Source organism: Brassica rapa, chromosome A03, assembly GCF_000309985.2.
Source record: "Brassica rapa cultivar Chiifu-401-42 chromosome A03, CAAS_Brap_v3.01, whole genome shotgun sequence".
In the NCBI taxonomy this organism is placed as follows: domain Eukaryota; kingdom Viridiplantae; phylum Streptophyta; class Magnoliopsida; order Brassicales; family Brassicaceae; genus Brassica; species Brassica rapa.
The window spans coordinates 16,465,519-16,489,795 of NC_024797.2; the positions used below are offsets into that span (position 1 = coordinate 16,465,519).

At 34.8% G+C, this 24,277-nt stretch overlaps 3 protein-coding genes and 1 long non-coding RNA gene across 5 annotated transcripts; 2 read left to right on the forward strand and 2 right to left on the reverse strand.

The window, feature by feature from the left end:
- Positions 1–2,413: 2,413 nt before the first annotated feature.
- On the reverse strand, positions 2,414–9,659 carry LOC117133038. The gene is made up of 2 exons (XR_004456887.1): positions 2,486–9,659; positions 2,414–2,453 (listed from the first exon to the last, which is right to left on the reverse strand). It is a non-coding gene; the product is annotated as an uncharacterized LOC117133038 (long non-coding RNA).
- Positions 9,660–10,057: 398 nt separating this feature from the next.
- On the forward strand, positions 10,058–12,185 carry LOC103859214 (U-box domain-containing protein 9). Its single transcript, XM_009136715.3, has 2 exons — positions 10,058–10,498; positions 10,890–12,185. The coding sequence occupies exons 1-2, from the start codon at positions 10,202–10,204 to the stop codon at positions 11,961–11,963; spliced, it is 1,371 nt and encodes a 456-aa protein (XP_009134963.1). The 5' UTR covers positions 10,058–10,201; the 3' UTR covers positions 11,964–12,185.
- Positions 12,186–18,525: 6,340 nt separating this feature from the next.
- On the forward strand, positions 18,526–19,555 carry LOC103859216 (auxin-induced in root cultures protein 12). The gene has a single exon (XM_009136716.3). The coding sequence runs from the start codon at positions 18,580–18,582 to the stop codon at positions 19,345–19,347; it is 768 nt and encodes a 255-aa protein (XP_009134964.1). The 5' UTR covers positions 18,526–18,579; the 3' UTR covers positions 19,348–19,555.
- On the reverse strand, positions 19,361–23,095 carry LOC103859218 (asparagine--tRNA ligase, cytoplasmic 2). 2 transcript variants are annotated; one of them, XM_033288984.1, is made up of 8 exons: positions 22,929–23,095; positions 22,370–22,820; positions 21,798–22,043; positions 21,189–21,719; positions 20,932–21,117; positions 20,796–20,860; positions 20,585–20,717; positions 19,361–20,499 (listed from the first exon to the last, which is right to left on the reverse strand). In XM_033288984.1, exons 2-8 carry the CDS (start codon positions 22,529–22,531, stop codon positions 20,254–20,256), a joined length of 1,569 nt encoding a protein of 522 aa, XP_033144875.1. In that variant the 5' UTR covers positions 22,532–22,820; positions 22,929–23,095; the 3' UTR covers positions 19,361–20,253. The 2 variants fall into 2 exon arrangements, with proteins under 2 accessions (XP_033144875.1, XP_009134965.2); XM_009136717.3 differs by lacking the exon at positions 22,929–23,095 and having other exon boundaries at positions 22,370–22,892.
- Positions 23,096–24,277: the final 1,182 nt, after the last annotated feature.

Consider the following 24,277-nt stretch of genomic DNA (forward strand, 5'->3'; position numbering starts at 1 on the left):
CGTATATGTGAAAATTAATTATAATGAATAATAAATATTTGATAACAATTTTTGTATCTTAGTTCTTTTTTTTAATTTTATATTATTAAAATATATTTAAAAATCACATTAAATATATAATAAAAACATTTATAATTTTTCTTATATGTTATATTTTGAATTTTTCAAAACGTCTATAAATTATTAGAAATTTGAAGATCCCCACTCTGAAAATTTTGTGATCAATAGATTTTTTTTTTGTCATAATAAGTTACAAATGATCATAAAATTGTATTAATATGAACTTTTATTTAATATTATAAGAAGATACACATTATTTTAAAACCATATGAGTAAAAAATATCATTTAATAATAAAACATATATATTTATATATATATATATAGATTATACTATATACCATAAGATTACATAAATATTTTAATATTAAAACTTTCAATGAATTTTCAAAAACATTTATAAATTATAAACTTATTAAAGATTTCATATTGAAAATTTTGTTATCGATGATTTAAATATTCAGTTATAAAATGATATGAATGATCATAGAACTGTATGATTATAAATTCTCATTTAATAAATGACTATATAAAATATACTATTCTTAGAAAAATAGGTTTGTCCATCTTGACTTACATTATATTTTTTATTAAACTAACTATCGAATTGATAAATAATCTACCAAAATTTTTTTTGCACTTTCCTTAATTAGAATCTACGAAATTACCTAATATGATTAACGTATATATGAAAATTAATTATTATAAATAATAAATATTTGATAACAATTTTGGTATCTTAGTTCTTTTTTTTAATTTTATATTATTGAAAGATATTAAAAAATCACATTAAATATATAATAAAAACATTTATATTTTTTCTTATATGTTATATTTGAATTTTTCAAAACGTCTATATATTATTAGAAATTTGAATATTCCCACTCTGAAAATTTTGTGATCAATAAATTATTTTTTTGTTATAATAAGTTACAAATGATCATAAAATATAACGCATATGAATTTTTATTTAATAAATATTCAAACTAAATAATATATATATATATATAAACACTAATGATTTAAAGCAACAAGATTGGCTGATCAATTTAGTCGTCCAGTTGAAATCTTTCAAAAGTATGTGAAAGACTAAAATCAAAGCACATATGGATTTAGAATAGTAGTTATATTTTACTAACCAAATACCGAAAAAACCGAACCGAACCGAAACCAATCCGATATCCGGATTGAACACCCGTAATCCAAATGAAGCCAAACTATTGTTTCATTCTCTAAAATATAATAAAAATAATAACTTAATCCCGCGCAAGGCGCGGGTCTTATCCTAGTAATCTTGCTAATTTTGAAACAGTAAAGTTACTAAGTAAACAGATAAATATCAAACTAAAATTTATAAAATTAAAGTATTCTATGTCAAAAGAAAAAGAAAGACAGAGCTAGATGAAAGCAAGCTAAAATTGTTTTTTTTTTCTTGAAACTTTCTTTGCATCTCCAAAATGTACACTTTTATTGCTTCTTTTTATTTGAGTTCTTAAATTTAGAATTACTATAAGTCAAATCTATGAGTTTCTGATTAGAATAATGGTTTGGAATCCTACTTATTATTCTCAGAATCCCAAATTATTCTTAAACGTTCAGAGATTTATTTTATAGTTATTGTAAACCCAAAAAAACACTGCTAACAGCAAAAAAAAATGAACTAGGGAAGTAAAGGATTTGGCTAAAAGTCCAGTGCGAGAGAAAATTTACTAAATTTAGTCTAATCTTGTTGAGTGAAAAAAAAAATCTAATAATTAATAACTACTATTTGGCAAAAACATCTATACTATACTAAAAGCAATATATCCTCAAAGGAGAGGGTGTCCACGTCCCCAAATAAAATCGACCAATAAAAATAAGTTCTGATGCCGCGTCATTTCGTTTCTGCTGGGCCTAAAATTCACAATCCAAATTAAGAGAAAAAACCCATCCGAATAAGAGAAAAAAAAAAAGAAACCCTGCTTCTTCGTCGACTGTCGATCTCTTCCCCCTCTTTCATCTTCTCCTGTAATTCTCTATTCATATTCCCACTTCGGTTTCTCCTCTTCGTTTCATCCATAATCAATCATGGATTTATGATTTTGCTTCTTATTTATACTAAAATCCCCTTTCATTTTCGCAACCCTAATCAAAAATCCCTTTTCCTTATCAAAGAACCATGTCGATGAAGCCAAACGGCAAATCAATCATCTCCTCCTCCGATGACAACAGTGATAAGAAAAACGGATCTAATCCACTTCTCTCCGCCGCGGTGAAAGCAAAGGGCAAGGCGCATGTTTCCTCCGACGACAACCGCAAAGTTATGTTTTTCAACGAAATATCCCTGGGCCCTCAAGGAGCCGATCATGTTCTTCGTTGAATGTTCTTCGTATCATGTTCTTCATATTATATTTAGCTCATCGTTGAATGTTCTTTGTATCATGTTACTAATCATTTTTTTTTTTAATTTAATTGTCGCTTATGCTCGAACTTCAATTGTTTGCAGGGAACTGTAATTCAAGGTTTTGTCCCACCGGGAAGGATCAAAAAATTCCTCCCGCATATGAGGCAAGGCTCTCTATACACTCTCGCCAGCTTCTACGGATCTAGAAACAAAGATGGAGAAGGTCATGCATCCTGATGTGTATGTACCTCCTTCATTGGTTAGAATCTAAAAACACTATATTGGTTTGTGGGTTTCAGTAGAGTTGAGAACTTGGCTTTAAATTTGTATGCAGGAGATCAAGTTTGAGTTGGAGGCTAAGGGAAGAAATATTTACAGGAGAAGAGATAATTTAGAGGTATTTACATAATGTTAATGCTTGTGGCTTTTAGTTGGGAAATGCATACGCTGATTGTTTCTTCTTTTTTTTTTGGACAAATGTTGATTGTTTCTTCATGTTCTGTAGTAATTGAAAGATAAGAAACTAAAGACTCAGCCTGCTTCACGAGAAAAGTTCTATGGCAAATTTCTACTCTCTAACTTATCAACATCAAAGTTTCAACTAGGTGAGTATTTGAAATCTTGCGTAAGTCAATCTTGAGGTTAACAAGGAAAATCCAAGTACTATCACCATTTGTATCCATTCCAGTCCTGAGTTGGTATCTGATAGTATATATTTATATATTACAATATCCCTTGCTTCACGATGCCAGTCGTGAGCTTATGTTGTTGACTCCTTTAATGTTGGTTCTGAGCATGTTTCTCTGTCTCCCAGAATTCAAGCATCGGCATGAAAAAGTCAAAGTTGATTTAGCAGAAGCATGCATGATCCCATGTTTCTCTCAGTCAAACTCATTCCCAGTGAGCAACTTGCACTAATCTGAGTTTAATTGGTTAAAATGTATGGTTTCATGATGATCTTGCTCATGTTTCTTGCTCTTTCTTTGCTAATGATGCAGAGTGTGGAGTTTCTGTTCCTGATGACAAGTATGTGATGAATTCTTTTTTTGGTTAGCCTGAGATATACTCTTTTTGGATTATGAACGCTCTTAATTCTTTTTGGTTTGCAGGAGACTTTTCAAGTTAGTAAGCATGTCTGGTGCTCTTGAGGAACTGTACTATCGTGGAAAGACATCCTTTCCAAAAAAATAATTATTCAGGTGACTGGATCAAGCACCTGAAAGTTCTTATTTGAAAGTTACGATTTTTGCAAAACTAATATTTTATTGATCTGTCTCTTCTACTTCTTTTGTGTAGGCTGGTTCTGAACAAGAAGATATTAGACATACAATTGCACGAGCTGGTATCTCGACATGGCGCTGTAACTATTTATTACCTTTACTTATGTCAGTTTTAATTTCTTTTTTAATTGGGAAAAGTTGGATTTTTATCTCATCCTGAACCAACCTGACTAGCAGGGGAAGAATGTCAATCAACAGAACCCAAATATTCTATGATTACCGGATGATGCTGAAAAGTTTTCATTGTGTGGCTGACTATTAGTTAAATTTTTTTACAAGTTTGGAACTAATATATATTCTGATTGGAACATTTGTTTAGAGAAGCTAGACAAAGGGTTCTTAGTCAAATATTGTTTTCCCACTCTCTCGAGAGAAGTAAGTCCCATCTAAAATGCTTTGAAGTCTATCTCTTTTTTTCCTTTGTTCTTTAGTGAGTGTAATCTTCCAGATTGTGGTAATGTATTTTTTACTATAGTTGCTCATGTTTCCCTGTTGAAACCTTTAAAGAGATATATGCCTAGAGGATGTTATTCTGAGGGCTGCTCAAATGGAACAGATAGTTGAGAAGGTAAGAATCCAGTCACCTTTTCAAGTCATAGTTCACCATTCTTTACATATCATCAAGTTTCTACCCAGTTTCTATGGTGCTCCACACATCTGAGAGACATTGCAATACTCTGTTTGTTTTCACAGGTTTGTGAGGAGCGGCTTAATACTGGAGTTTCAAATATTTCCGTTTATTTTTACGAGCAGTTTCATTTTTTCAAAGGTTGGAAGTTGACAAATACTGTTTGTTTTACTTCAAGAAGTTAAACCACAAAATGTCACGCTTAAATTATAAACAGAGATTCTGACCCAAAAGAAAAACTATAAGCACGGGTAACTGTTCTGAAAAATATATGATAACTTCATAAGAAACAAAATAAAGTTTTAAGTGGGTCCTAAGTGGTCGCTTCTCCTGCTTCCGCGATAGGCCGGCCCTGGGTACAGTAGCAGAGAGAATGTTAAAGATGATATATCATATATCATTCATCTGTCATTGTGCTAACTAAGCACATGTGGGAGGATTAGTCTTCATGGGATCATCAAAGAATTTTTTGTTTTATTTTTCGCTTTTACAATGAAGTTCCGAAGGAGAGATATTGGATATTATCATTGTATTAAGATTTTATAAACATGTGTTACATATATATTTCTTTGTATTTAAAAGGAAAAAAACTAGGTGCTCACATGAATAAACTAACCTGTCGTAGCAGTTATAAGCTGATGAACTATCACCTTTCTGTGGTCAATTAAGAAAAGAATAAAAAAGGGCATGCAAAAGAAAAGATATTCAGAAAATTGAAGTTGCGACCTGTAGTACCTAAAATGAGTTCTACATCACACCAAATAAGTAAAGAATGAATGTGAGGGAAATAATTAAAAAGAAAAAAAAAACAAAGCAAAGATTAAACAGAAATTGAACCTAATAACTAAAAAAACCAAAATTCACAAACTAACAAAATTCCATTCTATATCCTCTTTCCGCATCCCATCTCTTTCTACTGTCTCTCTAAAATCCAATTTTGTTTTTGGTTATTTAATAAATAACCCCAAGTTTAACCTATATTTCCCGTATTTAGAGTTTTAGTCATATTAGTTATTTTTGGATTAAAAAGTGAATAAATTTTATAGTAACACAAACTGTTAAATGAGACAAATATAGATTTCATATTTTAACTACAAATATATTTTAAAATAATAGACCTGAAAAACTAAATGTCTAAAGTTAGGCTCAACATATATTTTTTTATATAATTTTCAGTTTTAAATATATAAGATATGTACATGTGTTTATGAAATTAGATTTGGTTTTAGTTCAACTATTTATAAATTAATTTCTGGTTTTGAGATTTTTTTAGATAAATTATGATAGTTATACAAGATTATTTGAGTTTTCAGATAACATACCATGTAATTCAAGGTTTTCATACAGAAATGTGGGTAAACTACATTCCCCATATTTAGTGTGGTAGTCGTATTAATGTATGGATTCAAAATTGAAAATCTGTTTTATAATAACACAAAATGTGTGTAAATGGAAAATATTAAAATTTATATTTCAATTTAAATCAAACAAAAACACAAAAGACAGTAAAATGAGACACAACAGGTTAAAATAGATATGTGGAACATTTTAAAATTTTAATACGAATTCCAAATAAAACAATTAACATATTGGGACAAAAAAATGAAAATTTTAAAACACTAAAAGCATATAATCCGCGCGTAGCGCGGACACGGACCTAGTATCTATAAATATACTAATTTAAAATGTTTCTGGTATGGTACCTATAATTTCTTTTGTTTTCACAACATGTCATGCGACTCATGCTACAAAATACGAGCATACGACCACTAACTCACGATGAGATCTATCGCTACTATTTAATTAATTATTTTTGTCGGCTATTAATTATTTAAACTAATTTGTAAGAATTATTGGTTTTAATTATTTAATTGTATGATACAAGAATTTAGGTATATGATATCTAAAAAACCTTTGAGATATTAAAAAATGTCGTGTGGCATGGATGTGTTTGTTTGGGCTGAAAGATGTAGCACCTCGAAAAAAAACCCATTAAAATCCACTTCCTGATAAGTTTTAATACTTGCCCAGGTTTCAGAGATTGGCCTTCTCATGATTAATTGTGGCCCATTCTGTTGAATATTGCTATCGGCCCTGGAATGAGCCGAACATTCGGTTTGCGTGTAGTCACCAAATTTCGGAGACTCAGGTTGTTAATTAGACATTTTTCTCTTGAATAAGTAACTTTGTCGTTCAGGGTCAGATTTTGGATCGTAGACATTCAATTGTATATAGAATAAGAATATCATTTGCTAACGAATGTAGGTTTATCCAAACCTGTGAACCAAGTTAAAGTTATTTAGGTCATTCATAAGAAACCTAGATTTTATTTGAAGATATTGTAACGAATGAAGTGATAACGTAGAGGTCAGGTTATATAGGTTGTTTGTAGAAAGAATAAGAAACAAAGAAAACACAGTGAAAAAAAAAAAACAGTGGGTTGTTGACAGCACCTACAAAAGAAGGGTTTTCGATAGAAAGAAACATGTGTCAAATGGGCCTCCTTTATGTATGTTCCACATAACATAATAATACGATAACTTCTTTTTTTTTATCAACAATAATACGATAACTATAGTATTTCTTTTCCTCTCAATTATTGGTCTCGTCTTTTATCTTACAACACTTTAATTGATTTTCATGTACGTCCAATTCCCATTAATGATCTTCTATCTTGATGTATGCTTTCTTCTTCTTTTTCTGATGTAAGAAATAAAACAGACAAATGCGAATCTGACACTCAGGAAAAACAGTCGAAAAGATTTTCAGCTTTTGAAGTATACCATTAAAAATAAACATTGTTACAATATTTTAATCGTGAATGCTTAATGTTAAAACCTTCTAATGAACATGTGAATATTAGATAACCCATCAATTTTTCGACGTGGGATTCCCATATTTAACATCTAATCAAATTTTAAATCTTGCTTTTAAGTACACAACTTCGACACGGACTTTTCCAATAAATCCTTCGATCATTATGAACTCTTTTATTTAATTTTTTTGTAATTCTGAATCAAAGCACACAAAGATTCATAAACTTCTTGTTTTGATTGGTTTACAAAAAGATTCCATTGCTTTGTTATCAAACATTTGGAAATTATTCGAGATAAGACTTTATAACGTTGTTATCACACAAATAAAAACAAAGATAATAATGTCAGAAAGCAAAGGTGTCTCGTCTACCAAGCATGAAAAAAATAGTACGAAGATGATGAGTGGGGAGGATTGGATATGGACACGTGGGCTAACTGCTGATTTAAGACCAAAGCAGTCCAACTAGGCACTTGTAAGATTCTCTGTGTTTGCAGATGAGTGGTCCCTACTTGTCTGAACTATGCAGAACTAACTTCAGTTTTGAACCTAAGAGCATCAGCATTAGTGAACCCCTTGGAAGGGGTTCACAAAGCATTTTTTTTTTTTTTTCTGTTTGATTTTTGTTTTAAAAAAAAAAAAAAAAAAAAAAATTATAACCGGACCAATCGCGGGCCGCCACGTGTCGTGGGGCCCGCGCTACAGTGATGATCCGGGTTCAGTGCAGTGAACTTCTAAGAGGGAGGTTCATTACTTTTGTTTATTTTAATATTTTTTTTTTCGAAAACTGTGTGAACTCTCCATGGAGTTCACTAATGCAGATGCTCTAAGAGCACCCCATTAGTAAACTTATGGGAGGGGGTTAACACAGATTCCAAAAAAAAAAAATTAAAATATTGAATAGTGATGAACTTATATCTCTCCACTTCTTTCCAGTGAACCTGGTTCATCACTGTAGCGCGGGTCCCACGGCACGTGGCGGTCCGCGATTGGTCCGAAAAAATATATATTTTTTTTTTAAAAAAAAAACAAAAATCAAACAAAAAAAATAATAATAAAAAAGTACTTTGTGAACCCTTTTTATGGGGTTCACTAATGGAGTGCTCTAATACTACTATTCTAACCCGGATTCTTTGCATGGACGTCAATCACGACCTTCCAGTGGTTATCGATAGGTTAGCTAAACCGATTGTTAAGTGAATATAATAATGTTTCCTAATTCGACTGTAAAGATTTTACAAATAAAATTGTAGACAAATATACTAACATATAGATCTTGACTTTGGTGTCACCTTGTTACGTAAAAGAATGTTAGAAGGTGAAAAATGAATCTTGAGAAAGAAGTTAATTTCAGGACCTAACCTTTCGTAGTCAATGCTCTTAATTCATATAATCACGTGATAAAGCTACAACTACAATCAAGCTTATTTCTTTTCAATTTTCATATTGTTCAACCAAGCAAAAAAAATGTTGAGAACCAAAAAAAAGTAACGTTGATAGAAAAAAAGTGTTGAAAGACCGCAGGGGTACGAATGTCAAAGAAGTAATAGAGTGTCGGAGAGAGTGAAGAGATATGAAAGAGTACAATACAGAATCCACGCGGAAACACAGCTGTTCCCTCTTGTTGCCATGTTGGATGGGTCTCACTACTTGACTCTGCGTACTCCCAAACGCTAAACTCTTCGTCTCATCAACATCTTCCAAAACGTCTTATTTTTTATTCTATTTTGTTAAATGGTAAATATCACAAAGATGAAGGTTCAGATTTACAAAACAAAGTAGATCTAATTTATGTTACACCTTGCCAAAAAAAAACTAAAAACAAGGGAATAACAAAAGAGCAGATGAAGAGATCCTAGAACCAGTACATCCACTTGGCCATGAAGTTGAGGAAGAGCTTCCTATTTCTCCGAGCAGTGATGGTGTTGCGCATCTCCCTGTCAATGAGCTTAACAATAGATAGTGGTAGGAGGACAAGTTGATTGTGCAAAACATTGTTCCTTTGCTTCCAGAGTTGATACAGGATACATTGAGCTGTTAATTCCAAAACGTCTTAATGCTTAGGCGCTTTTACCGTCTGTCCGCTCTATTTCTCACTTTCTCAGTACATTAATTCTACGTTGTTGACACAGTTTACACTCCCATCTTTGTATGTTCTAAAATATTGCGAGTTAAAACCAATTCACGATGATTACTAGTTACTAGATAATGAGAGACTAAAGTTAACTTGAACATTCTTACAAGATTAAGCTTCTCCACAAAAGAGACGATATGGAAATCTTTTCAATTGCTTATTCTCTTTGTTGATTACTATTTACTTGATCCGCTTCTGACTAAGATATATTTAACCTACTTTCAATTCCTTCTTGTGATTAACTTATCTTAAACTTTTATATAAAATTAACATTTGGCTAAATTTAGGATAATTCATGTATAAAATTAACTTATCTTAAACTTTTATATATATATAGTTATTATCTTAAATGAATAAACATAAAAAAAATACTGATAAAGGAAATCTAGCGCTTTGAATTACGGATCAGGATCATAATAATTGAATAAAAATAATTTTTAAATATATATAATAAAAAATACCAAATATATGTGATGATTTGAAATAATCAATTAACTTACAGCATGAAAACTATCAAATTGTTATATTTAAGATAGTTATATATAAACATTTAAATATATAAGTAACTTTAAAAATATATTCTAATTATGTAATATATATATATAAACATGAAAATTAATACCCGCACAGTTGTGCGGGTCCAAATCTAGTTTAGTTTTAAACTGGATATAATAATTATTAATAATTACAACTGAATAATGACGTGGCGATTTCGGTGGCCACAGCGGCACTACACTTCCTTCTTCCCCCTCTCTCCTCATATTTATTATTATTACTCTCTTTGTCACAGAGAAGAGAAGAAACCAAAAAAAAAAAAGATTTAATGAGAGATATTAATTCAAAAGATTCGGCAACATAATCCTCGAGAAGGGTTTGGTGAGAACCGGCGGTGGATCCGACGGAGATGGCAAAGACCGGATTTTTCGATTCGGATCCGACGGCGATTGCTAAAGCTAAGGAGCTAAAGCGTGAGATGAAGAAACTTCTGAGTAACATCGAGGAAGAGGATGGTTTAAGCGTTCAGACAATCGATCAGTTGCAGGAAACTCTGTCCGCGTTTAGACAAGCGACGACGATGAGGAAGATGGCGAAGTCTTCTTCTTTAGAGATGCTCGAGACGGCGGTGTCTTGTCCTGACGAGTTTCGTTGTCCTCTCTCCAACGAGCTCATGCGTGATCCTGTCGTCTTGGCTTCTGGTCAGGTCAGTGATGTCACATTCTGGATTTTGATTGGCTTGAAAACTGTTTATCTGATCCGACGTCGTTTTGGGTTTCATGAATCTCAAAGTCACTAATTTGTTTGACAATAATGTTAAAAAAAAATCGCTAGGAACTAGTTAGTTGCTTTATATAGTTGTCTTATATCGAAAACTACAGAAAAATCGTTTCATTATTCATTTAGGTCCGGTTTACCTTTATATAGTTGTTTTATATCGATTTTTTTTTTTAAAAAAAATCTCTAGAGAAAAATCGTTTCATTATATTCATTTAGGTCCAATTTACCTAGGCGTAGACAATTTTTAGGATATTTATATTATGTATAGAAATTGAATATGAATGATTATTTGAATTGGAAGTTTAACATTTTTGTAGACATACGACAAGTTATTCATCCAGAGATGGTTGAGTTCAGGCAACAGAACATGTCCCAAGACAGAACAAGTTCTGCCTCACACAGCTTTAACTCCCAATGTCTTAATCCGTGATATGATCTCTAAATGGTGCAAGACGGTTGGGTTAGAGACTAAGAATCTACATGAGTCCAAGAAAGCTGTCACTAGATCAGATCGTGAGATTTTCAATTCCTTGCTCTGTAAACTCTCGTCTTCTTCAAACATTCAAGATCAAAGATCAGCTGCAAAGGAGTTAAGACTTTTGACCAAGAAAGGAACCGAGTTTCGAGCTCTGTTCGGTGAATCTTCTGAAGGAATCACACGCTTGGTGAGTCCGTTGCTGTTGAACCGAGATGAGCAACTTCAAGAAGATGTGATCACAACGTTGCTGAACATATCTATACACGATGACAGCAACAAGAAGCTCGTCTGCGAAAACCCTAACGTGATTCCTCTCCTGATCGATGCATTAACGCGAGGAACCGTAGCCACGAGAAGCAATGCAGCTGCAGCGATCTTCACTCTCTCTGCTCTCGATTCGAACAAAGCGCTCATAGGGAAATCTGGAGTCTTGAAACCGCTTATCGATCTTTTAGAAGAAGGGAATCCATTAGCTATCAAAGACGCAGCCGCAGCGATCTTCACTCTCTGTATTGCACATGAGAACAGGAGCAGAGCTGTGAAGGAGGGAGCTGTTAGGGTTTTAGGTAAGAAAATCTCTGAAGGGTTGTATGTGGATGAGCTTTTAGCGTTATTAGCAATGCTTGTTACTCACTGGAAGGCTGTGGAGGAGCTGGGTGAGCTTGGTGGGGTGTCTTGGTTGCTAAAGATAACTAGGGAGAGTGAATGCAAGAGAAACAAAGAGAACGCGATTGTGATACTGCATACTATATGTTTTAGTGACAGGACAAAGTGGAAGGAGATCAGAGAAGAGGAGAGTGGTCATGGAACGATAACAAGGCTTGCGCGTGAAGGAACGTCTAGGGCGCAGAGGAAAGCCAATGGGATCTTGGATAGGCTGAGGAAAGCTATGAATCTTACTCACACTGCCTGAGATAATGCCCCCTAAATTCAGCAATGTAAATTATCTATACCTATATATGCTCTTCTTTTTTTTTATTTGGTTTTCATAATTTTTGTAAATTATTTCATATATTTAGGATCTGAATAATAATATATATATGGTTTTCGTATATGATGAGGTTGTAAGTAGAAACCTGTGTAAATAGTTCTTTGTTTGATGTTCCAGTAAAATAAATGTTGGCTTTATTAAGCAGTTAATGCCTTGGTCTGCAAGTAACTGTGTAACTAAATAAAAGAATTAAAATATACTAGTATTAGAAAGGCTGTCATGTCGTCTTCTTCACATCACAGGGAACTACGAAACAAATCAATCTTATTCCACTCTCTTGTGGAAAAAGAGCTTATTAGAGAGTCACAAGGTTGCATTATTTTATGATGTAATGTTATAGGTAATTTTGGGAGTTATATGTAGTTTAATAAGAATTTTTATAATTTTTTTTACCAATATAGGACTTATATCAATGTAAATTATTTATCTTTTCTATGCTAGTACCGTCTTTGATGTTATATTATTAATTGTTATGTGATCCCGTCTTGCCGTATGTCATTTCAGTATTAGAACATTTTCAAAACTATTTATAAATAAGTACATTTCACTATAGTTTACGCAAGAAATGTAATTTATATAAGGAATAAGCTTGTAATATTATTCTGAGTTCTATGAGAAATACTTGTGAACGTAATGTACATAAAAAAAAAAGGTTTAATATGTTTGCCATAACACGGCAAGATATGTAAAGTAATGATAAAAATCACATGTACTACTTCGTTTGTTAGATTGCTTGGAAGTTAGGATTAAATCACGGAGTTGACACTACTCGTGATTGGTAATAATTACGGGTTGATAGATCGGGAAAGATGGAGAAAAATGGGAATATTTATAGACAGAAGATAGAATATGGAATCGTCCTAAAAACCACACTCTTCGGTATTTGTTTCTTCACCCAACTTTCACAAGAAAAGCAAAGTAAAGAAAGAATTTGATTCTTCCAACTTCTTATCCACAAGAAGTAATGTTTACAATAAAAATAGATTGTTATTCTACGGACAAAAGCCGACGAAGCATAATAGTCCACAATGGTCGGTTTACACTTTTGCGTGCCCCCAATGGAATCATATATACAAGGAAAAGAGTTTTCTTTGTATTAAAGTTCCCCCCAAGATATCCGCCTTGTTATTAGGCAAAATTTAGAGGTCCCATTCACTACTTTGAAATCCAATGTTCCTATCCTTCATTAAATTAAGTTGCCTGAGAACAAGCAATTGTGGAAATTCTTTTAGTCTAATGGTTTAACTATCGAGTCCGTATAAAAAATTATACTCCTTCTGTTTTATATTAAGTGTTGTTATAGACAAATTTTTTCGTTACAAAATAAGTGTCATTTTAGCATTTCAATGCATAATTTATTGACTTTATTTTCCAGTTTATTTTTCTATTGGTTGAAATATGGTTAAGTATACGGGTAATGATTATTTTATATAAAAAATATGAAAAATAAATATTTTTTTTAATCTGTATGCACAAATCTAAAATAACAATTAATATGAAACATAAAGAGTAAAAAGTACAACACACTCAAAAAATTCTAGAGTACATTTTTCGGGAGCTATTCTAACATTTAATTGTCATAAACTATCCATTTTAAATTTAATCACGAATTTTTTGTGTATCTAAAATAATGAAGTTAACCACAATTAAATATATAAAGTATAAATTATAAATTTAAATGGCTTAAGTGAAAGTTTATGGCCTTTGGACATTTGTAGCATAAATTCAAAGCTTTTTTTTAAAGTTGTACCTTATTTGTAACCATAATTTGTGGAACTAAATCCATACTTGTTGGCTGGGAAAGAAATAAGATTACAATTTACAACTAGTCGAATTATTGATTTCTTTGAATTAATTAATAAACTTAATCACCCTTTTCTCCCACGAGTATGAGACTGAAGTCTTTGTGTGTGTTAGAACTAAACAGAATTGCGAATGTGTGCAAAAACAAATATATATACCAATGAATCTTACACTGAATACAGTGGCAAGTAGAACCAAACACACACGAAACTAAATAAATGCACTGGTCTGCCTTGTTCATTCACAGAGTAGTTAAACTCAATCTCTTTTCCGCTTCATTGTGTGTATGTTAAGCCTCATTTGAATCAGGAACCCACTTTGTAAGCCCAGACGTGTCTCTCTAGATACGCAGCCACTGCCTCTTTGATAGCCAGATTTGGAACCAGTTTTGATGGGTCCAGTTTCTCACGCGTTATAGGATCGAACTTCCCCACCTAGCAAGAAGAATTTAAATGACCAAACCTTAAGAAAAAGAAATTTAAAAGAAAAATAGAGTGATCAATGCAACAGCAAAGAGAGATGATGCCTAGCATGTAATGTGCCTGCCACAGAACACACGTGCAAGCCCCCATATGAAGGAAGGAGGAGAAAGGATCTCATACAATGCCAATAATAGAAAAATAATCGAGCCTTGACGGAGTTGTGGTCAAGCTGAACAGCTTTGCGAAAATCCTCTTCAACCCTAGTCCGATCCCTGGATTTTGATGCAAGTCACCATCAAGCAAACATAAACAAGAAAATGAACAATAAACTATCTAAGCATGTATTAATTAACCATACATACTTTCGCTTCATGAAGCAAAGAGCTCGATTTGTCCAGTAAACAGGAACCTTTGGTGACAGACGGCGCGTGGGTAGAAGAATCTCTCGGAGTGTTTCAGACGAGAAAGTGTCTTTGAATTTTTGAAATAATCGAAGAAAGTTCAGGAGTCTTAACCGGGTCAGCCCGACAATTCTTGGGCAAAACCCGATTGGGCCGAGCTGATTATAGCACGTAATATTGGCCTAAAAATAAGTTTTAAAAATGCGAATGAGCTACTGGCCCAAATAGAATCGGCTTGACGTTATGTAGATTAATCAATGCGAATCCACAAAGTACAAATGTTGACGTATCCTCATAATGATAGAATGTCTTTTTAAAACCTTCATAATGATAGAATGTCTTTTTTAAACCTTCATAAATCAATAATGATATGTTGAAATCAGTTTGGTGTATGTATCTTTAACATCAGTCCTTGTAGAATCTGGAATATCTGAAACATACAATCACAAACATACTGGAATATCACAAACATACAATGATCATTGACAAATGACGTCCATCAATATGAATTTAAGGACTAAAACGTGTGCAATTTTTTTTTTTTTTTTTTGATAAGTATGTGAATTTTCATTAACTTGTTAATGACACAAGGAGATTACAGGTTTTGAAGAACTCAAATCCTAGAAATCTAATAGGCTAATTAAAGCACAAATGCTAAAGAAAGCCACAAAAAAGGTAAAAAAGACTCTCTAGAGCAACAAAAGGTTTAATCTTGATCTCTAGAGAACAGACTAAAGCTTGGCAATTGAACTTTTCAGAACAACCATTCGGTTTCAGTAGATCACTTCTTGGCCTTGATACCGGAACCTGTAACAAGAGAGGAGATCAATAGAGTTCGCAACCGGAGAACAGTCGGAGGCACCGCAGACCGTCCCAAAGGCGACTGCGACAGGAGAACAGGCGAAGCATGGTTGACCAAGCCGTGGTCCGGCCATCACATCCATTACAGTCCACTCCAGACGAAGCTCACTCAGGAAAGGTGACTAATCGAGCCCTGAGAATCCAAACCGACACAAAGAGGCCAGTAGCTGAAGCACCGGTGAAATACTGGCAGACGGAAGCGGAGGAATAAATGGCTGAACTCCGGTCCCGTCGAGCGAGCAGAGCACAAACGAATCTGGCGGCTGAGCATCGAAGAGGGCAGGACACGACAGTCAGCTTTCTTCTGAAACTAAGTAAACAGAGGAGAATGACTCCCATCAACAGGCAGAGAATGAGAGAGGCTCGACGCAAGGCAGTGACAAAACAGAGAACGGCAAACCCTGAGCTATCTCGACCACCAGACAAGCCGAACCCTTCAAAAATGCCATGGTGGCTGTTGCGAAATAAGAACACAGGAGAAGTCCCCAGCGATGCCCTCAACATCGCCTTTCGTCTCAGACCCGAAGGTCAAAACGGGGAAGTTCTAGCTAAGCAACCAAAGACGGAGACAAAGGGAGACAGAGGAGACGGATCTAACCGGAAAGGCAGAGGCAACGACACCCTGCAGCACCGGCGAGCCTCCAAGAAAGATCTGACCCAGATCTAATCGAAGTCCAAACCCTAGATCTACCTTCAAATCGGAGCCTCCTGCTGCGCTACTAACATCCACCACCTCGCCATCACTCCGGGGAGGACGAGTACGCACCCATCGACCTTTTTGGTTTGTCAGATCCGGCCGCAATCCAAACGAAGAACTAGAGGTGAAAAGCAAGGAGGAGGTGGGTGGATCGGGGCACAACAGGGATGAGGATGGACGAATGGAGCGATCTGGGGTGGCGACCGACGGTTCTAGACCACCGACGGTCACCGGAGACAAGATCAGAGAAGCGGCGCCGAGAAAAAGAAAGGGTTGGGGTGGAGAGGGGCTTGAGAGCGTTTTCTCTCACCTCTCTCTCTTGAATTATATGTTAATTCTTTTTATTTTTTGTTTGCGTTCTTTAACCAACGTGTGCAATTTCTTCAAACCCTTTTCCAACTAATCTTTCTTCCCGTTTCTTAGGATGCTTCCTTTTTCTTACGTCCTGTACTTTTTTTTCTCGTCTGCATGGGATTCGTAATACTTTTGGTATAATTAGGTATTGACTTTTTTTTTTTATATTAACTATAGATAGTTATGATGATCTTCTATGATTATTTCCATTCTTTTATCTTGAATAATGCTTTAACGTATATAAAAAGTTAAGGAAATTCTATTTTATATAAGTGAAATGCAGACACAAATAAAATGAAAATGATTTTTTTTTGAACTTGAAATGAAAAATGTTTACACTCTATAATTTTGCTGTCTGATATAAACTAGACTTTATCTGTCAATTAATAACAAAACAGAAACAAATGTAAAAGAAAAATGAGACACAAATATTTGTTACTTGCCCCAAATTTCTTCCCAAAACTAGGATGCACAAAAATAAATCGTATCGTATGAATAAAAAATACTGTTATCTATTATATGTTTCGCGGTGAAGGCGATGCTCCCGTCAAAACATCTGGAGCGTTGAACTAAATGAATCCCCGATAGAGAATTATGATATTTATCTGATATTCGTATAAAATACATCAATATTTAAGCAAAACTATAAAGTTCTGTCGCCCAATGAAAGATACAATAAATAATTAAATAAAAATAAAATACTATAAATAGCATGACAATACCCACTATATTTTCTAATAAAACCATGTGGACTAGAAAACACATTGGGGCTCCGTATAAACGTCAGGTATGCAATAATGCTTATGTAAGCAGCCTTGCTTTTGTTGTATGTTTTCTTCATCTATCGTCTACATCATCTCATGACAATTCGGAAAAATGAGGACCATTTCCATTTTTTGTACAAGCAAAAAAACACCGACTTTTCACATATAGATATTCAATTAAAGAAAATTCCATGAACATAATGCAAACATTTGGTACTGTGATTATCTATCGTCTATATACCTAACTTTGTTTTTACTATTAACTAATGATTTCTAGCCCCAAAATAAATGATTCTAGAAAGGAGAAGAAAAAAAAGCAAACTGAGGGACACGGGTATTGGTATATATTCAAAGTTGCCCAACAACTAGGAAAAAGCTAATAGGGAAAAAGCGAAAACAAATAAATAATAGTTAAATGAATTCTGGCTTATTTCCAATTCACATCAAATGATTTCATTGTTCAACATTATTGACATTGTCAATAAGAAAATATCAAACATTTCGTCCATACACATTGTCTTTTCAACTCGGAACTGAGCTATAAGAAATTATTACCACTGAAGAATCTATATGATTTTTATAAAATAAAATTAAATCAACTAGAATATGATACAGAATTTAATAGTTTATAATATTTTTTTGAGAATCTTTCAAAAAGAGTAAGATATCTTGTTTTTCTCTTCTTCTTTTTTTCTATTTTATAATAAGATAAATTTGGAGAAAACATCAAGAAAATGTTACAAAGTTCAATTTATCTCACAGTGGAGAATATGCATACAATAAATTCATGAACGCGTTTTAGATATATATATATATATATATTTTAATAAAATATATGAAAAGATTTTCCAGCTAATAGTTATGTATATAAACAAACAATGCATTTCAACTCATTTGACTGATGACAATAAACACAAAATCATAAGTTGACAAAAATAATATAACAAAATATCAAAGACGCCACTTGCAGTCAACTTCCCAAAAGAACACGCACTCTCCACATGCTCCTTACCCAAATTCATCTACCGTATTAAACCATCTGAGACTTTTTTTTCACCATCGTCGACGTGACTTTTCTCATCTTGCAGTCAACTCAACACGTGGCATCATCCTAACGGTTTTACTTGATTCCTCCATCGTAGACGCGGTGCACTGAACCAAACTCCGTCTATAAAAACAACGTTACATGTCTATCAAAAACACAACATCACATTCACACCAGCACTCAACTCAGCCATGGCTTCTATTAACTCTTCTCTTCTTCTTGTCCTAGCCGTCGCTTGTTTCATCTCACCGGCGATTTCACAGACGTGCTCTACGCAGAACGTCTCCACCAGCTTCGACAGTTGCATGGACCTCCCCGTACTCGATTCCTACCTCCACTACACTTACGACGCAGCCAACTCATCCCTCTCCGTCGCATTCGTCGCTACTCCGCCTCGTTCCGGCGACTGGGTCGCTTGGGGTATCAACCCCACAGGGACTAGAATGATCGGTTCTCAGGCCTTCCTCGCTTACAGTCCTCGAGCCGGCGCGCGTCCCATGGTGGACACGTACAACATCAGCAGCTACAACCTCACCCCAGGGAGACTTACCTTCGACTTCTGGAACGTACGCGCCGAATCCATGCCCGGTAATCTGATCGTGATTTACGCCTCGGTTAAGGTTCCGATGGGAGCCAACAGCGTGAACCAAGTGTGGCAGATCGGCGGGAATGTGACTAACGGTCGTCCGGGAGTGCATCCTATGACTCCGGCGAACATGGCCTCTACACGGGTGTTGAGATTGACCGGTTCTGATGCTCCGAGCTCTGCTCCGGGCTCTGCTCCGGGCTCTGCTCCAGGCTCTGTTCCAGGGTCTGCTCAAGGGCCGACCACTCCTGGTGCCTCGACCACTCCAGGACAGGCGGGAGGTCCAGAGAACGCGGGTTCGATGTCGACCAGCGTAAATTTCGGGGTTAATTTTGGAATTTTGGTTATGTTGGCTACTATTTTCATCTTTTGAGTATGATTTCATCATCTTTACATTACTTTTTTTTTTGCTCAATAATGGAGACATATACTGTTGTTTATCTTTTTAGTCTTTAGAGTCATTTACTCTTTTTTGTTTTCCACCTATCTCCCCTCTCACCCACATTATTATTCTGAGTTATTATTGGATTTGTATGGACCATTACTATATTATCATCTTGTCTGCTTAAAATAACTGCGTTTGCATCCCCCTTCAGTAGTGGACTATTGCCATTAGATTCACATAGATATTTATTTTGTCCTTCAGCTTTTATTTTCAAAATGGAATTTAAAAAAGCTTTAGGATAAACAAAGCAATATTCACATAGATATTTGTTTTGTCCAACATTGTTTTTTTGTGTGTTCTCCATTTCATTTGAAAAGTTATCAATTGTTTTGTTTTGTTGTTGTCAATCTGGTGCTTAAATAATGATTTAAAGAATAAACCAATAAACCGTCTTACCAACGTTTGATCCCTTATTCCCATTTGTGTGGCTGTTTGACGGAACTGTGTGTTCTCTAGTTTCATCAAACCATTATCGAATGTTTTTATAATAAGTAGTTATCAAATTTAGTTTAACAATCATTCATGGTGTTGAGTGCTAGTAAAATTCTTTGGATTCACAAATGCTTTAAAACAATCTGGTACAAAGCAGAGAGCATAGATGATCTAAGGAATCTATCAAAGCTTTTACAATTTATGTGTGGTTCCAACGTTAGACATTATTTTCATGTAGGTTTCGATATCTTATTGCATATTTACAATCCAAAATATACAATCCCAAATAATCATTATGAACACTTTGGGATACAATTCCCTTTTTCACCAAGTATGGTTACACAGATAAATTGAATAACAATAAGACTGAGCTTGTTTGTGCACACAACTTTGAGTCTGCTTTCAATTGTTTGCTTTGCCCCAACTTCTTGGGAAAGGAACTGCGTCTTTGATATCAGGAAGCCCAGTAGCAAACAAAAGCATATGTTCCATCCTTAGGCTTATCCCTGAATGCTTCACTGTCCCATGCCTCCTTAAATCTAAGTACCACTCGTACTTCTCCCTTGATGTTGATCCAAGTTCCTTGATACTCGCATCCAAAATCTCAAACCGTTCTTCGTTTTGGCTCCCACTGATCACAACGCCAACCTGCAAAAAAGAAAGTTGAAGACTCAACTTCGAACTTCCTAACAACTTTTAGATCAAAAAGTTTGGTTTGCTTCTCTCTTCTCACCTTTGGTACGACCAGATCAAACGCTGCCACAGTCTTCTTATCGTCATTCAACCTTACGTAAAACGGTTTAACCTCTTTCGGGTAGCTATGTATGATCATTACAGAGCCCTTGCAGATCTCATCAGTTAGATAACTGCAAACATTAAGCAGTGAACAGTGAACAGTGAACAAAGACTCAGTTGCATTCACAACAAGCAAAAACAGTATATACCTGAGATGCTCCTCTGTTAAATCAACGCCCCACTTAGGCTTGGTTTCGAATGTTCTAGTGGTTGCCTGTTTATAAAGAAATGAGATCATTATAACATATCAACAAACTTATTTGGAATATTTGAAAGTGTTTTTACCTTTTGAAGAAGACTAATCGCTTCAGTATAAGAGTACCTCAGAAGAGAATTGGAAGCTGTTGCTTCAAGACGTGTGGTAACGGTCTTGTCAACTCGTTTCGATATGAACTTCATATCTTCATGACGATTTTCAAGAAGATATCTGCAGAGGAACTTGAAGAAGTCATCAGCACAGTCCATAGCATCCTGTAACATCCAAAAGAAACAAAGTTACCAACCATTGAATAGCATTTACCAAAATCAAATGTTTATCTTACATCCAACTCAGAGAAAGCCATCTCAGCTTCCACATTCCACGTCTCTGCCAAGTGCCTCGCGTTATCGATTTTATCAGCTGTGAATCTCGGTCCATAGGTATAAACCTTTCCAAGCGCAGAAGCGTAGCTCTCAAGATGGAACCTCCCAGACACAGTCAGATAAGCGTCACAACCAAAGAAATCAAGCTTCTGAGTTGCTGCCTTTGGTTTTTGTTTCTTCTCAAGCTGAGCTGCAAGATCTGTCGTTTTCTTCAAGTCGTGCACAGCAGCAGCCACAGCTTCTCGGTTGCTGTCAGATCTCTTAAGGTGATCAATGAGTCTACTCTTCTCCTTTATCGCAGCCTTTACTGTCTCAATGCTCAATCCATCATGCTTCTTCTCCTCTCTGTCAAGAGTAGTAGTGACTCTAAACATCTCGCCGACTCCAGTTGTTGTGATAACTGGTACTTGAACATACTGAAACCCGTTAGATTGAAAGAACGTGTGGCTCGCTAAGGTTAACGCACTATGGACTCGAGTCACCGACCCAACCTTCACCAACAATTAGAATACAAAATTTATATCAGCTAAGAAGAATAACAAAACAAGCTTCTAAATATAGATTCAAACCGTAGTTGTGCGGGGCCTGAAGTGAGAGAAGTCTCTAAGCAAATGGAGAGGAAGCTGTTTCTTGGAGAGTGGATACTTCTCTGGATCAACTGTTCCTACATGAAGAAGCTTCTCTGCCTCAAGCTCGATCACGTGTTTTGCAGAGGCAGCCAGGGGATGTCTTAGCACACCTTCTGCTACGATACATGTCCCTAGAGACATAAGCTGAGTTGTTGGAATAGTCGACATTGCAGAATCAACAACAACCTGCGAGAAATAATTATAAATTAGTTCCCATAGGCATTTCATCGAAAACCTATAGTGCAACATTCATCAAATTTCGGTAATTAAAAGGTTATAGAAAACTAGCAACTAAACGAATTATTCGAAATCTAGACAAAGCCTAAAAGTTAACGAATATTTGATATATATATTTTTATATTTTACACTCATATTAGATATTTTAGTTTTGTTGAATCTAGCTATAAAATCATTTTAATGAGCTATAAAAATTAGATATACAAAAAAATAAATAAATAAAAATAAGCTCTCATTGGCATTTCATCAAACACTTTCTGTGCAAAAACATTAACCTGGAGACTGTTGACAGAGGAGCCATCACTGATCAAGAAGTATATAGTATACTCCGGTGGTGACGTGGCTTTCTGACCGGTTATCTCCGGTTTATCGAAGATCGGGTAAGTCGTCTTTCCGCCGCCGCTCAACACATCGAAAAGCTTTCTGAAAATATTCATCTTTGACTGTATGATCTCCGTGCAGCTAATGTTGGACTTCGTCGTCGACGGTGGCGGAGGGACGGCTACTGACGACGGCTGCGACGGCGGCGGAGGAGGAGGAGAGTCTTTCTTAACGGCTCTAGAAGACTTAACCCACCCACCGATCACGACCCTTTTACCGGCTAATCTTGCGCCGCCGTCGCTCCGTTCGAGGAGAGTCTTTAACTCGATTCGGTTCGAGTACTTCGACAAGGCAACGGGTTTCGGAGAGATGACGTCATCTTCATCCTCTCTCTGATGTGTTTTCCTGTGAGAATCCATAGGAAGAAGATTGATAAGGAGATTTGAGCGTGGAGAGGTTAATTGGATTTGAGAAATCGAAAGGGAGGAAGTGATTATATATAAACATGATTACTTGAAGATTAATTCGATTGTAAGAAGAGAAGAGAGGTTAGAGGAAGGTTAGATTGTTGGGAGAAGGAAAAGGATTGTTTTTTTTTTTCTCTTGTGTAGAGACAGGAGAGGGAGAGGAGACGAGGTTTGGTCTTCTTCAAGGAAGTTTAGATTCGCGGGAACTGTAAGAGATTGATGATTATATTATTAATTTAAAACCTGGACATATTTAAATGTAATTATGAGGCCCAAATGGCCCAATAGGTGCCCATTTAGATTGCAACCTGATGGTTACTTGATATTGGCTGATTATGTGCTGAATAAAATAAATAATTGTTTATGGACTAGAAAACTGAAAAGATGAATGAATTGGAACAAAAATTAAAATTATAAAGAACTGAATTTCACTCATCATATTTATTCATATACAGTTAAGAAGTGGGTAAAAGGATAAATTTTACAATGTTAAAAATTTCTTTACTCAGAAAAGAGAATATATGCAATTAATTTTTTTTCAAAATGTTCTTTGTAACTATTAACTTTTTGAGGAAAACTTAAAGAATGATCCCTTCCACAAAATTTATTCCAAAAGAAAAACATTTCTGTTGAATTCATTGATTTACACTAATCGTACGAAGAGATATACATGATTTGAAATCTACATTTTTTGAAATGTTTATTCCAGTATGATTGTATGAATATGTTTTGATTATAACCTTATTTGCTTATTACAGGTTTTTTTTGTGCGTTGCATACGGTTCTACGATGGAATTTACTTTTTTGAATTATTTTGAAAATAATAATAATAAACCGCTTGTTGTATCGATTGTAATTAGGTACGATCTTGTCAGTAAGCAGTTGAAAGACCAGAGAAAAGAGTATGAATGGGGCCAGTTCACCTGTAAATTGTAATGATGGTCACCACGAGGCTACACGCCGAAAAAATCACAACTTAGATAATTCACCTTTTCAATAAGATATTCTCTCCAACATCCAACTAAACGTAGTCTTGAGGTCTAGAATTTGCAGACGGAAGCAACATATTTAACTAATACCAAGTTGGAAATAAAATCTTATAATACCCTAGCTAGTCTCTATAGAGTGTGGCCAATGATCGAACAAAATGCCAATCTCTAACTAAACTCGTTGAAGATTAGGATAAGTAGCAAGGAATCGTTAAGTCATTATGTATAAATATGTGATATGAGGCAGTTCAATTGTTGTAAGAATCATTATTATCATTTTCCGAGGTCTAGTATGTTATTGATTAAGCATTTGCTTAATCACTTTGAGCTAGATCCATCTTAAACTTGAGTATAATATTCTGAGATGAGAATGGAATATTTTCAAAAAGTTTTACCTCCTCCTACA